This window comes from Seriola aureovittata, chromosome 18 (genome assembly GCF_021018895.1).
Source record: "Seriola aureovittata isolate HTS-2021-v1 ecotype China chromosome 18, ASM2101889v1, whole genome shotgun sequence".
NCBI lineage: Eukaryota > Metazoa > Chordata > Actinopteri > Carangiformes > Carangidae > Seriola > Seriola aureovittata.
In genome coordinates this window covers 12,799,694-12,815,174 of record NC_079381.1, presented here as the reverse complement: position 1 = coordinate 12,815,174, position 15,481 = coordinate 12,799,694, and the positions used below count along the sequence as shown (strand labels likewise).

General features: G+C 40.9%; 2 protein-coding genes across 4 annotated transcripts in view; one reads left to right on the top strand and one right to left on the bottom strand.

The window, feature by feature from the left end:
* The window catches only part of lrrc75bb (leucine rich repeat containing 75Bb), a 43,461-nt gene that overhangs the window by 25,853 nt on the left and 2,127 nt on the right, over positions 1 to 15,481 (bottom strand). For 2 of the 3 annotated variants that reach the window (XM_056404133.1, XM_056404135.1), the window contains exons 3-5: positions 5,821 to 5,930; positions 479 to 611; positions 15 to 359 (exon numbers count right to left, since the gene is read on the bottom strand). In XM_056404133.1, the coding sequence (XP_056260108.1) occupies positions 15 to 359; positions 479 to 535 (402 nt within the window). In that variant the 5' untranslated portion in view covers positions 536 to 611; positions 5,821 to 5,930. Of the gene's footprint in view, positions 1 to 14; positions 360 to 478; positions 612 to 5,820; positions 5,931 to 15,481 lie in introns of those variants that run through there. The other variant, XM_056404136.1, reaches the window with a different exon arrangement.
* ggt1b (gamma-glutamyltransferase 1b) lies at positions 6,407 to 14,235 on the top strand. Its single transcript, XM_056404132.1, has 12 exons — positions 6,407 to 6,607; positions 6,858 to 6,988; positions 7,090 to 7,179; positions 7,429 to 7,621; positions 7,709 to 7,869; positions 8,394 to 8,543; positions 10,491 to 10,627; positions 11,179 to 11,366; positions 11,467 to 11,594; positions 12,193 to 12,305; positions 12,430 to 12,543; positions 13,541 to 14,235. Exons 1-12 carry the CDS (start codon positions 6,441 to 6,443, stop codon positions 13,685 to 13,687), a joined length of 1,719 nt encoding a protein of 572 aa, XP_056260107.1. The 5' UTR covers positions 6,407 to 6,440; the 3' UTR covers positions 13,688 to 14,235.

The window sequence follows — 15,481 nt, the reverse complement described above, 5'->3', positions numbered from 1 at the left end:
TGTCCGCCACTTACCTTCCTCAGCAGTTTGAGCACTTCCGCCGCCTGCTCCATCTTCTGCTCCCGGAGAAGCCTCTGGATTTCCCGGATCCACGCCACACGTCTGACATAAGGGCTGTGGTTGTTTTTCCGCAGCATCCCTGGGAGCTTGTCGGACTTGAGCATCAAGGAGGTAAACAACAAGTCTCCGCCGCCTCTGCCGACACTTCTCTCGCTTTCCCCCGGGAGCTCATTTCTCTGCCGCCTTCTCTTGGACAATTTGCTCTCCAAATCGAGACTTCTCTGTCTGGTCAACTTAGAACCCATCACTCCTGAGGGGATGTGTCGGTGGAAGTGGAAGTGGTGGTGGTGAGAGGGATTCTACAACATGCAGCCAAAACATCACACTTAAACTTGCAGCGAGATGTGCCGAAAAACATCTACCCTCACTAAAATAGTGCTGCAAAGTTTCAAGCTCCGTCAGAACTGTGAAGCCTCACCATAATAATGTGCGGCCGCCCGGTATCGCCGTCGTCCCCTGCTTGCATCCAGTCCATGCACTGCCTGAGCACTCTGGCATCCTTTGCTTTACTCGGAACTGGTGCCCTCCTCAGCCAATCAGATCGCGATGCTCTGCACAGCCCGAGAGGGAGACTCATGAGGGAAACTGCTCTCAGCTTAGTTTTCTTATCTGACCCCACATCACAACGCACAGGGTGTTGATCTAACACGGAGTCAATCAGAGAAAGTAGACATGCTTAATCCTGAGTTATTGTAGGGTCTTATGTAATAATTTCATAATCTGGATAGATAGATAGATAGATAGATAGATAGATAGATAGATAGATAGATAGATAGATAGATAGATAGATAGATAGATAGATAGATAGATAGATAGATAGGACCAGTGTTTAGTTCATGCGCAACATACTCCTGGGTGCTAATTTTCTGAGCACTTGGGGACAATGGACTGTAGCCACTGTGCATTCATGACAAGTATGTAGGATGGGCATTCTGCCGCCGATGAGTAATAGCACTAAATCTCCCCAGATGAAATTGCAAAATAGACTCCAACTATAAAGTACATCCATCAGCTATGCAGACTGTGAGCTAAACTATTGGATGCCCATTAAATCAGTAACAATATTGATCAAAACCCACGCAGATGGGCTGATGGACAGACGGGCAAGACATGACCTGTGAGTTTGAACAGCAGAGAGCTACAATTTAAAACAAGTGGATCGGCGGTGATACGTCTCCACAGAGCAACAAAACAGCAGCTGCCCTTCAGTGGTTTGACGTCTCACCCTGCTGTGGACATCACAGCTGGGTGCGAGCACAGGTGGGGAAGACTTGAAACTCTCAGCCTGCGACGACAACTGTAGCTTTTGTCATACTACTTTCCCACTAATTGGTATCTCATCATGACCTGGACTGAAGCTCAAAGGAAAATCACAATTTTCTCAAGTCTGTCTTTAAGCAATCGTCACGTGCCCTTATGTACATTGAAAACAGGTTCGGTCTGCTGTCATCATTCCTCCGTTGCTTTTAATGTAAGAGATGAGGAACAAAATCCTCAGTCCTCGTTATCTGCAAAAACATATTCAAAATACTATAACTGTGGAAGATACCGGCTTGCTTTGTCTAACCCTCATATTAGCTTCTGATATACTCTGGGATATATTTTCGCCCTTCCATCACAATTCTTCCAGTATAAACAGGAGGGATGGATACAGCAAGCAAAACATGTTTCAGTGTTTATATGGAGGAAAAGAAGTGCTGTAAGAATTTCCTCCAGGCGAAGAAACGTCGACATCAGAGCTAAACTGAGACAATTTACAGACGACATGCTTGTACTGCTCATTTCTTCAACTGCGTTCACTGGCGCTGACAGAGATGTATCATGTTAACCAACTAAAAACACCTTATCTCTCTGTGCAGTGAGGAGGAGAAATGAGTTTGGGCCCAAGCTCTCAAAACCTAATCCACTGGCAGCCCTGTATGATACAACAGTGGAGTCTCGCAATCTGCTTACATCACCAGACAGACACAACCCCCACTGTGATTGGGTTTAATAGGTAACATCACCTCCCAGACTAAATGGAAACAGTAGTGAGCTCTGTGCTGGAGAATAGAGAATTTGAGTAGTCCTTCAGCACCTGGTGCATCCACATCAAGCTTGTAAAGTCTAATGTCTCTCACTGGCTTTGTCTATTTGGATCCAGGGATTTAATTGCCCACCTCATTCTCTGGGTCGATGGTCTCCTGGATTGTCTAGATTCTTGCCCTTTCTTTATTTTGGATTTAAGCAGGATTTTGTGTCTTAGGGGGGAAAAAACCAGCAGGCTCCTCACCACAAGGTTTGTACCAATTTACATTGCCTCATTTTAAGATTTATGGGCAGAGTTTTGTTGCATATGGTTCTGCATTATGACAGCATTATCATAGCTGAAAAAAAAACCACATCCAGCCAGAAATGATTGTCAGACAGCTGCTCAAGACCTGGGCTTAAAAGTGATGTGAGTGATGATCACTAAGCTACGATCGCTGACTATAGATTTGAGAAGTTGAAAGAAATTCTCAGTGAGCTGCCGCTGCGTAATGTACACCTAACATCTTATTTTGTCTCCTCAGAGATCCAGCGACCTCTTGGATGTTTTTGGTGCAGCATGTTGTCAGTGTTGGCAGCCGCCAGCGCGTTGTACAGGAGCAGATGTAACAACACGGAGGAGAAGGAACTTTCCATTATCTTTAGTTTTAATCCTTGGCTGCTTATTCTTCCTCTGATCTGCTTGTGACACCGGTGTCAGGTGCCAGATTTATGAGCTAACTGCCAGTTAATTCAAGGTGAATCATGGGCGCACTGGGAGAGTAACTGTTACCCTTCATGCTGGTGGTTTGGGGGGTGAGGTGGTCCTCCTCTGCACAGTGTCAGGCCTGAAGCCAGACTCATTCTCTCATGTGTCCAGCATGGGAAGTGATTTATAAACCAGCGTTTCCTGCTGTTTGTTGTCGCACCACTACGGCACAGATGGATGTGACATTTACTATCAGGCTTTGTCATGTATTCTTTATATACCCGAAGTAACTGGGTTCACAGGAGAAGACAAAAAGGAGGAAGAATGAGACGAAGATGACAACACAAAAGCTGCTTTGTGAGTGGTACTTTTCTGCATTATGCACAAGAAATAAAGAACAAAAAAAAAAAAGAATATGTTTTGTTCTGCGCCCTCTGAATAAAGGAAGAAATAGAGCATCGAACTAGATGCCCAACATGTTTATTATATAATTACCTCAGCATACATGGTCCAATATACATTATTATCTGCATATAGGCACTGTAATCTGTATTAAAATCTTTTTTTCATGGAATTATTAAACCAACCTTCTGTCAGTGTCAGTCGTTCCTGAGTCATTGAAATCCTCAAAAACAAACAAGAGCCATCAACTTTTCATTTAGATGAAACAATACTCTGTGATAGTTCAGCTGCCCACATGAGTGCACTTATGTTCCTACATGCCATACCGCTCCATACGTCTCTGTTTGCAATGGAGCTTTGTCACTAACTATGGATATTTAGTAGAGCTAAAGGGCTGCAGCTGCGAAAACACAAACATTAACTGTTAGTGTTTTCACAGCTGGAATTGTCCAATTCAGGGACCAAATGAACGAAAGAGAGACTGCATTTCTGGTGACTCCTCGGATGGTGCTATCACTGTCAGTTCTAAGTGTTGCCAGGACTTTTTGGCTTTTCAAAGCTCAAATTGCACAATGATACACATTTAATGTCTGATTCTGGAAGTGGAAAGGTTTTTCTCCAGTACAATATGAATGAATCTGAATATGCTCCATTAAAAAAAAAAAAAAAAGAAGCTCTGCTCACCTGAATAACCTGTAACCTAGACATAACTATTTGATAGGGAAACAATTTCAAGGCTGCCTGTCGGGGCTTCTTCTCTGATTGCATATGCACCACTCCTCCTCGAGCACCTTCAGGCCATCTGGAGCTTGAACAAATTAGATTTTTGAGCACTTTGTTTCCCCCCCCCCGCATTTTCTCTGTGAACCTTTTTATTGGTGGAGCTTCTCGGGGGCGGGGTGCAGTCTGGAAGCATTAGAGGGTCAATTCCAAAGGGACTTTAATCAGTGGGAGAAGGGTTTCTATTACCTGCAATAATTGGCCCGGAGATCCCATGTCAGAGTTGAGAAAGTCATCTGTCCTGTCCTCGCTGCCCTCCACCTATTGGCCTAGCTGCTTATTTAACTGACCCTACTCATCCAGCTCTGCACCCCTTCACACACTGTCCCCCCGCAGTTTGTTCTTCTTTCCTCCCCTCATGGCAGATGTGATCTTCTCCCTGCAGCCCTGAAAGCCTTCAATTTCCTGGTGAGGAGGCACTTTATTTAAAACTTAAGCTATCAAAAGGTTTTGTGAGCAGTCATGCAGAAAAAAAACAATATTTATACTAGGGCTGCGTTGCATTAGACCTGTGAAACAGGGCCCGACATTATCATTTTGTGTTGACTACCTAGAGTCATATGTCATCTATTTGAATGAACCACCAGAAAAGTGTAGCTACTGATAGTTAATCTTTGTCATAGATAGGTTTAAATATCACTGCAGATAAAGAACCATTCATCCAGTGGATTGTTGTTTCCTCTCAGTTTCAAGGTCATGCAATTGCTCCATGGTAGCATTAGAAAGTTATGTGAAGATTGACTACAGATGACTAATTATTTGAGTGATAACTCGAATGTCAGTCTCTAGTGGTTTCTTCTGTCTTTGTTTGCATTTTTTCTCCCCCATCGGGAGCACAGATTAGGTATTTTATGGTGGGGTGGGTTAAAGTTTAATGACTTTGTGATAGTTACACATTGAGAAGTACAGAAAGTCTATTACCTATCAGCTGCTGCAGATCGTGGCAAACGCACACAGTGAACAGCCTGTCGCTGAGGCCCCGAGAGAAACCAAGGTAAGATAGAAAATTGTTTTCCATGTTTGGAAAGATTAATCTCGATTGTTAAGGTGGTACAATGTCTGAGGAAAATGTCACAGAAATTTGGATTCAAAATTTTCCATGTTGTTTTACCTTGAAAATGTTTGTTTTAACTTTAAATTGCTGGAGTCACTTTGTACTTAGCAGGTGATAAATTTGTATAAATGGCTGTAATGTGCAACAGAAGCTGGTGTGCTGTACAACTGAGTCGATTCACTTGCCTGTTACATAATCTGGTCTCATTCCTCTGACAGACCAAAGAATCTGCATGACAGTAGGCTTTAGGGTTTGGAGGTATTATTAAGCTAAAATACTCCAGGCTTTCTCAGTTTGATCTTATTGGATGCGGAAAGCAGAGCCAACGCTAACTGCCTCACAGTCAGATCATGTCACATGTACAAAACTGATCTGCAGTATAATGTATGATTCAGAAAACTTTACTTTGTTAGAACAATAATTTAGAGGCTTGTTGGCTAGCCAAGACCTCAGTACAGTAAAATAAATCATGTTATTTGTGTAGGCTACATTATTTTAAATGTAAATTTCAAAACAGCTCAGTAGGTTTGGTTTACAGTTAACTACTGCATCTCATTTTTGCATGACAGAGCACTATATATATATATATATATATTTATATATATATATATATAATCTCTCTATTAAATCTGTCATTATTTGTTCAGTCTGGCTGGACTTTAGTGTTAGAAAATATTGAACAATGTAAATTGCGTTATGATAAGCAGTGTGTATGTCAGCATAGGTGAAGTGCACTTATTTTCAACCTGGGAGAAAAACAATTTATAGAGGGACTATAATACACACACACACACTCAGCTGTACTTACCATGGATGCAGTCTTGTGGATCACGGGTGCATCACTTGGAAATATTGTGCTGTTGGTGTGTGAGATTTTCTCCAAATTGACTCCAGGGATCTTCATCTGTGGTGCGTTGCCTACAACAGACCAAATAGACCATTATACATTATAAACTCTATTGGACACAGTGCAATCTATGTATTGGATTTTTTCAGTAATTATACCATCTGTTTTAGTCCAGAGGTTTTCAAACTGTCTGGAGGAGGTCACAGGACACACAGATGCAGCTTCCTGGTAACAAGCTGATGTTCAGCTTCAGAGAAAAAATCTCTCTGGTGTAATATTCTTAACTGCTTAGACCCATTTTTGTGACAGTTAAACTTAAACATGAAACTACATTTTTTTCTGACATAAGGAATAAAGTGGAGCTTTGTGTTCTTTTTCCAGGTCATATCAAGTTCCTTCAACAGAAATGTGTAACTCTGCAGTCTAGATGATTTTCTGAACTTTAATTGGCTGGTTAGATATAATATGTATAACCTTTTTTACATATATTTTCATACATTTTAAGATATGAATGATGTGCATGTTTTTTTTTTCTCTTAACAGGCACTGAATAATTTATTAATTGTTCCTGAGCTATAAAAATGGTCAAGAAGACAATAATTGTGGCACTGGCGATACTGCTGTTGGCGTCGGTTGCCACTTTTGTGGGTGTTTTCTTCGGTGTGGGGAGGAGGAAGCACCCAAGTGAACAAGTGTACTTGAAGGCAGCTGTGGCAGCAGATGCTGGGCCGTGTTCAGAGGTCGGCAGGTGAGAGCTCGCTTCCACAACGGAAAAAACGTATACGTGCATGCAAACATACTAAAGCACAGATGCTTCAACATTGCTTGCATATGCAGAAATGCCCACGCACATACTCATAACATTTTTTATTATGAATTCATTTACTGTACGCCTCGCCTGAACAAGGTGTTAAGATCTTAAATGGAAAACCTGATCCTCCACCCCTTCCCTCCCCGTGTGTGTGTGTGTGTGTGTTTTATGATTCATTTTGCCACAGAGACATACTGATGAAAGGCGGATCTGCAGTGGATGCCACTATAGCTGCATTACTGTGTGTTGGCCTCATGAACGCTCACAGCATGGGCATTGGAGGAGGACTTTTCTTCACCATCTACAACGCAACAACTGGTACACCCTCTGTTGTTTACTTTCCCACTGACACAACAAACCCATGTAACCCAGATAATCTGGATCCATAATGTATTCCCTAACTTGTGACCTATGCACAGGTAAAGTTGAGACCATTGATGCCAGGGAAACTGCTCCACGCAATGCAACAGAGAACATGTTTGGGAACAGCACAGATTTATCCCAAAAAGGTAATGTTTAACTTTTGCTATCAGAAATGATGGAGGAGAAATGGAAGGGAAGCTGTTATCATGAACTACGATGACCTTGTGATAGTGACAAAGAAAAGAAAGATTAGTGTTAGAGTGTATATACTCAAAGAAACTCAAGTTGGAATACAGTTTTTGAACAGAAATTGTAACAGTGTGCTGAAATAGTGTCCAAATAACTTATGAAGAAATGATATCAGGCTCTGTTTCCTTTGTTTCTGTGGTTGGTAGGAGGTTTGTCTGTTGCTGTACCGGGGGAGATTCGAGGTTACGAGATGGCACACAGGCGACATGGTAAACTGCCTTGGAAAGATTTGTTCCAGCCAAGCATTCATCTTGCGGAAAAAGGTTTTCCTTTGGGCAGGGCACTTGCCACTGCTGTGTCCAGGCAGAAGAAAACCATCATCAAGGACAAAGCTCTATGGTGAGAGGCGTCGACGGAACCAAAGTATTTATTGGTTTAAAACATTGTTCATCACTGTCTTCAAATGAACCTTTTCTTCTATTTCAGTGAAGTGTTTTGTGGGAAAAATGGTGACGTCCTAAAAGAAAATGAGACCATTACATTTACCAAGCTTGCAGAAACCTATAAGAAAATAGCTGAAGAGGGTCCGGATGCTTTCTATGACGGACCACTGGCTCAGAACCTTGTGACAGATATTCAGGCAGCAGGTAGTGTTTTTCTTTCTTTTTTATTGCTTAAGAAACCTTGCATATTTTGTTCAAATAGACAGTCTTCATATTACCTGATCCTACTTTTATTCAAAGTAGGAAAACGGATGAGAGTAGATTATATAACCAAATATTATGACAACATATATTATTTATAGAAAAGCTGCTGAATTGAATTGAATCCTACTATAAATAGTAGCAATAGCAGGTTTCAGTTTTTGTGATCTGTGGTGAAAAAGTTCCCAAAGTGAGTCATGTCTTTAATCTTTACTTTATAATCAAAACAGCTATTTGTGCAGATTAGATCGTGTTTCTGTTCCCACGAAGCAAAACGACATAATCGTAATCATCACTATTGCGAGTGCCATTATCACTAAAAGTCATTTGCTGAAAGGACTTCTGGATATGTAATAAAATACATAACACACACCTCCTTCTGCACATCTAATTTCCATGGTGTGGAGGATTTGTATTTCCAGTTCTGTCCAAGTGTACATTCACAGTGTTTGTCAATCCGTGTTTAGGCGGTATCATCACAATGGAGGATCTGAAGGATTATAAGCCTCTCTTGGATGAGAATCCTTTAAGGGTGACTGTGGGGGAGTACATCATGGCTGTTCCCAATGCCCCCGCTAGCGGCCCTGTGCTCTCACTGATATTAAACATCTTGAATGGTAAGCCTGCATGCTGAGTCCAAAAAAAACAACAAAAAAAACACCCCGAGTGGGAGAGAATGTGCTTCTTTAATGTGAGCTGCCTTCACTTTGCCAGTCACCCTCACAGAGAGGACTCCTCTGTGAGCAGCAGGTAAATCTACTCTTAAAATACAAAGCTTTGTCGACATTGAGTTACCTAAGCATACCTTACGCAATATTGTGAAACACTAGATTAATCCATTATGACTGCAGCAGATATAATTCAGGTTGTAAACAAAAACGTTACCAAACAAACCAACAGCACTGCTCGTTGTTCTGTTACGTAAAATGACGTTGACCTACATAGCGGATGTTTACATTTGCTGATAAGTGACTTCTTGCGGTCAGACATCCTTCTATCCGAGATATTTTACGGTCATGGTCATGAGAGGATGAACCGTAATGACTCCTGCCTTTTGTGTAGCATCACCAGCATGTCAAAAACTTTAAATTGTCCAGCAAAAACAAACAAAAAAACTAACTCCACTACCTATAGATCGCCAGTAGTTTGGTGATACTGACAGGCTGAAATTTGTTTTTCAGAGTGAAATGTCTCAGTGACTATTGGACAGATTACCTTGATATTTGGCACATTCATTTATTCACCACAGGATGAATAATAATTTTAGTAATCACTTTGGCGATCCCTGGAGTTTTCATGTTGTGGTGTTGTGAGATCAAATTTTTTAATTTGTCCAATACTTTGCTTCATAAACAAATATCCAAAACGACATTACCATCAGCCTCACCTGCACTTTGTGTTTAATGCTAATGAGAAATTATTACGATGCTAACATGCTAAACTAAGATGGTGGACATGGTAAGCACTACCTGCTAAACAGCATGTTAGCATTGTCACTGTGAGCTTGTTAGCATGCTGATGTTAGCGTTTAGCTCAGAGCAGTATGGTCTCATCAAGCCGCCGGTTCGGCTTTGGACTCCACTGACCGTGATTTTTCCCCAACTGAAGCGCAACATGACGCGATGCCACAGACATGAGGGAGCACAAAAAGCTAATTTGAATAATCCTTGCGACAGTGATAGACACTGATAATGACCTAGTTTAGATAGTGTGACTTGTTTGATTGTTGATGCTGACACAAACCCATGGTGCCTCAAACTGAGTTATTCGAATATTATCAAATTTCAGACCTACTCTGCAGGCCTGACACAAGGTTTCTTGTTTGACTGAAGTAATTACAAAAATAATTGCCGTCTGTGTCATCACAGCTGTGAGGCTCAAGTCTGATTAACCAAGTTCATGAACATGTTATTGCTCAAATCATTGCTACCTTGGTCTATCATCATTTTCATCATTCATACAGTATCATTTCTGTGTACACCCTTATCTGTCTGATTTAACTTGCTCCTGTGTTGACTGAAGGAAATCCAAGCTGTCTTTACTCTTCAGTAACTTTTCAGTACAGTGACAGTTTCTGCCACTGAGGATTAGATGAGAAACTTCCTTCTAAAGTAATTAATCTCCCTGAACTTTCCCATCCCTCTGACTGACCACCCACTCACAGTGGCCCCCTGCCCTCACATACTAACGCTAATCTCAAACATTTACCCCTAATTGGATACAGTTGAGTGGTGGAGGCTTCACTCACACATTTCAGTGACTGCCCATAAACTTTCATCCTGATAATTTACCGTGACTCCTGTCTCTGTCCGACAGCTGAAACCCATCAAACCAAAAACTCTCTGGTTCCCTGAGCCTTTCCTCTGGTTTCCCTCTGTGGCTGTCAGCTCAGGCTAATACCCGCGGTCAGGTCACAGCAGCTTTTAGACTAAATAAAAACACAGGAACAGACCGGGTCAAGTCCATTTTAGCTGTCTCCTTCCCTACCTGAACAGCCGTCTGAATGAAGACAGATGAATGAGGCTGCGGTTTAAAATTACTGATGACTGTTGTGTTTTCTACAGGGTACAACTTCACCTCAGATAGTATGGCAAGCACAGAGAAAAAGATCCTAACCTACCATCGCATCGTGGAGGCCTTTCGTTTTGCTTATGCAAAGAGGACCTTACTTGGAGATCCGAGGTTTCTCAACATCACAGATGTAAGGTCATGGCTTAAAACTCATTTAACAATTAAATGGATGGTTTTAGTTTCTGGGAAATGATGCAGTAACCTTGAACATGTTTTTAAAGGGAATGGCAGTGGCAGACATTCTCAAATTTACAACACAAATCTTCACATATATAGTGGCTTTGAATTGTTTAAATTTAAACAGATCACCTTTGTACTGCCAGATTGTGTGAAATTGTGTGAAGTAGCGCACTATATAGCCTGGTTTGCAACCCAAGTCCACTGTAATCTAACCTTAACCAAAATTAAGGAGTTAAGGATCTTTGGATCTTAAGGATCTTTGCCCAACCCGAATCAAGTGCTGCCTAAATATAACCGCAAAAATGCTTTTATTTGGCGAGACAAATGAAACACTCCCCAAATGCAGGTTATTTGCTGTTGCAAATTAGTAGTATATAAATGTTATTTCTAGGAGACCAATTTGGCGTATATTCAGCTGCTGTATAGAGTACAATATGTATATAGAAGCAATTTGTCTTTAGAGAAATCAATCATGTTTATGTCCCACTTTCTCGCCCAAAGCTCATCCACAATATGACTTCGAGTTTCTATGCCGATGAGCTCCGTGGAAAGATTACAGATGAAACCACACATCACATGAACTACTATGAGCCTGAGTTTTACCTGCCTGAAAACCACGGGACCGCACATATCTCTGTAGTAGCAGAGGACGGAAGCGCTGTGGCAGCCACCAGCACCATCAACCAATAGTATGACCTCCTAACTGGCAATGATGAATATCATTATAAATATTAGCTAGTCTGTATCTCTAATCCCCCTGATGTTTTCATGGTTATTGTCTTCCTGCAGTTTGGGCTCCAAAGTCATGTCAAGATCAACTGGGATAATTCTCAACAATGAGATGGACGACTTCAGCTCCCCGCTCATCACAAACGGCTTTGGAGTGCCTCCTTCACCGAACAACTTCATCAGGCCAGGTTAGATTAAGACCAACACACACACACACACACACACACACACACACACACACACACACACGGATCCTCAAAAACACTAAAACAGTCATAAAGATTGGTTTTTCAGCAGCAGGCTGATTAAATGTCACACAGAGGTCAGAATGTAAGTCGATATGTTTTAAGCTTTTAAATACTGTTTTGTGTGAAGCGGCTTAAAATACAATTGATCCAATGTATTCACAACCTTTGGAAGTTTTACTTTTCACAGCATTGAACAAAAGTAGATTTACAGTAATGTGGATCGTTTGACACTGATAAACAGCAAAGTGGTCAGTGACAACAGATCTGTACAAAGGGATCTAAATTAATTCAATTAAAATAAATATAAAATACTCCACACAAAAAGTCACATTAAAAGGAGCCATTTGTAAGTTTTGCCTTTGCTAGCATTAATGTTAGCGCTGCCATTGACAGCTGTTTACTTACCAGTGTAGAAGAAAATTTGTGAGTTTAGCATCAAACTTCATGGGTGAGTACTTTTTATAGATGCTGCAAAAGATATACGCTTGTTAATTTGACATTGTTTCAACCTTACCTAACCATCAACTTCTATTAAAAGGGAAGAGGCCGATGTCATCTATGTGTCCAACCATCCTCTTTGATAAAGAGAACAAAGTTAAGATGGTGGTCGGAGGCTCAGGAGGGACGAAAATCACTACTTCTATCGCTCAGGTAAGAGACAAGCCACAGTCAGAAGCTGGTCCAGCTGCTGTAGTATAAATCAATGTACTGTACTACTGTTTAGTATAGTGACAGTGACATTCACTTCTTGGCTCAAATGTTCTCTGTTATGTAGGTGATCCTGAATGCACTCTTCTTCAACTATGATCTGACTAAAGCCGTGTCAGATCCAAGGCTCCACAACCAGCTGAGTCCCAACACCACCGTAGCCGAGCCTGACTTTGACAAAGTGAGTGTCACAAACAGCAAATAATACAGATATATATATATGACTAATAGCAAGGCAGAGTGGCGCGTAGGGAGACAATCCTTCAACCAAAAACCCAGCAAACACAGAACCTCTACATCTGAGTCAATACCGACACCAGGGACAGTGTTCATTATATTTACCTTCAGGGATGTGTATTATGTAACGAGGAGAAAACTATTTCAGATCTGGTATGGTAATGGTCTAATTTGTGGTCTGGCTAAAAATAAGCATATGTTATTATGTATGGTTGCCTCTGATCACAAAGTAAAGGCAATTACTGACTCATTAATTTTATGATGTCGGCTATTAGAAGAGTTTTATCTCAGTTTGCACATCCTAATACAATTCGCAAACATCAGCTTTTCTAATCAGCTCCCATTGTTGCTCGGGCGAAGATAAAAAAAAAAAAAAGTGCTGTACAGATTTAACTCCTCACGCTCCTCCTGTGCAGTAGATAGCTGCGGTCCTGACGACCTCGTTGAAGCCAACAAATGCAAACACAGAGTGTGGTGCACACATCTGATTCTAATGCAGCATAACGACTTAAATTACAGCCTCTAACGCACTTTAGTCTGACTTTAAAGGATAATACCTTCCAATTAGAAATTCATGTTTTACCTGTGTGCCAGGGCAATTCAGTCTGCACATTTAAATATGCATTGCTATGCAAGTTGAAGACGAGAGAACTAAACCCTGTTTTCACTTGGATGTGGAATAATTACCTGACCACAAAACAATAAATATGATCTTGTTTCCACCAAACTGAATTCTTGTTTGCAATGCTACAATATAAACCACTCAATTTAGCATCTTATGACTTCATGATATCCCATTGATTGTGCGTCGAGCAGCACATCACAAGTTCAGTGTTTTCTTAAGCTTATTAAGAATGGTTTTCACTTGATTGACTATTTTGTCATTTTTACATACAGAGGATGCCACATCTGTTCAGTTTCATATATGCTCCTGTTTACAGAACATCCTGGACGGTTTGGCGTTAAAGAACCACGAGACGGAGTTGCTCAAATCAACAGGAGCCGTGGTGCAGGCGGTGGTTCGTCATGATGACGGACTCCACGCTCAGTCAGATCCTCGCAAGTGGGCGTACGCTGCAGGGTACTGAGGTCATAAACACACCTCTGATTATGCAGAGAGACTGTAGCTGTGTGAACCTTGACTCCAGTGGTAGCTCAGAGATTAGAGACTTAGTAAAGAACCAGGAACCATCGTCAGCTGTCTCGGGCACCAACTGTTCTCTCATTAAGTTAGAATAATGTTCACGTACTTCATAACGTGCAACTGAGATAAGAGAAAATGGACCGATTGCTTGTTATTGACCTTGACAACAAAGTGCCTCAGTCTGAAATTGTTTCGGAATATCAACTCGTGTGTCTGCTGTATTTCTGTGTCACCACATCTTTTTTATGTAATTAAGACATGCACAAGACATAGGGAATTATTTTGAAGTATAGCTTTGCTGCCATTCAAGTTTTTTCTAAGTTGAAAGTGAAATAAGAAAACAGAGCTACCTGTTAATGTTGAAATCATTACTCACTGCAGAAACAGTTTACACTGTGTTTATGATTTTTATCTATTTATGAAGCACTTTTGTAAATCATCAGCTGCGTAAAGCTGTTTCCTATTATTGCTGACCATTAAAAATAAAATATGTGACGTCTACAGTAATCACTAACAACTGAACTCTTAGTAAAGGAAACATCAACAGGAAAAAAAAAATCAACCAAAACTAACAGGGAACTTAAATAGCAATTTTCAGTCAATTAAAACTTTAACATATTTCACTGGGACTGTTCATGTGAGGTGACAGCAAACAGAGCTGTTGTTAAAATGAAGGACTACTGTACAACTCCTCAGGGACAAACAGTCCTTTAGCACATACATAATGACTTACAGTAATTTCCCACAACCCAGAGTGCAATGGCCTGTAATGACCTCTTAACAACATTACAGCTGTCACTGCTCACTGTCACCACTGGGATTCAGGACTCCTCTTTTCTCTGCTGGGATCTAAATGTGTTACATAACTACTGAAATGTATAAATGTGTCAAATTACAATGCCTTTACTAGCTTTTTGAAACAACTGACTGGTTCACATGTGATAAAAACCATATATTTATTTTTAATTAAATGAAGGACTTTACCAGTGTGATCGGATTATTTATCTGGTAAATTTCAGCATTAATGTTTTTAATGCTTTTATCAAATTGGTACGATAGATGTTGTAGATGCTTGTTTTCTATTATTCATGACTTTCCTTAGCTGGTCTGTTTTGATTGACAGCCGTGGGGTCCTCACATAACCACAGAGTACCCACGCTAATGGTTAACTAGAGTCTAGAGTCATGCTGTTAGCTCACCAAAGGCCATGTGGTCACAAGTCATTAGGACCTGTACAAACTTTTGTGCAATCCATCTAGTGGACGTGGAGGTATTTCACAGAGTAAGTAAAGATTCTGAGCTGCTGGTGGAACAAAATGAAAAGTGAGGTGATCAACACAGTGATACAGTGAATCTCTGTACAACATTTAACAGAACATTTAATAGACTCTACCTAAAGCCACACCACTAGCATGACTATAATGGTACTGCGGAGAAAAACAGATATGGGAAATAAACATAGATAGAAAATTTGCCTCTGCTTTTGTTGCATTTCTGACAGAGCAAAACAATGAATGGTGCATAGTGTTTGTTCAGGCAGAGCACTGAAGTCAGGCTTATTTGGCATCAGCTGTTTCATTCATGAAGCATGTGCTAGCTTGTGTTGCTACCAGCTGACTAGTAATGTCAACTCATATTCAGGTGTACAGTGTAGCTATCATAACCTGATATGTCTCACTCTGCCAAAGTTTGCAGAGTGCGACAGGTCCGAGGTTGTTGTTATGTCGTGTTAACCAAA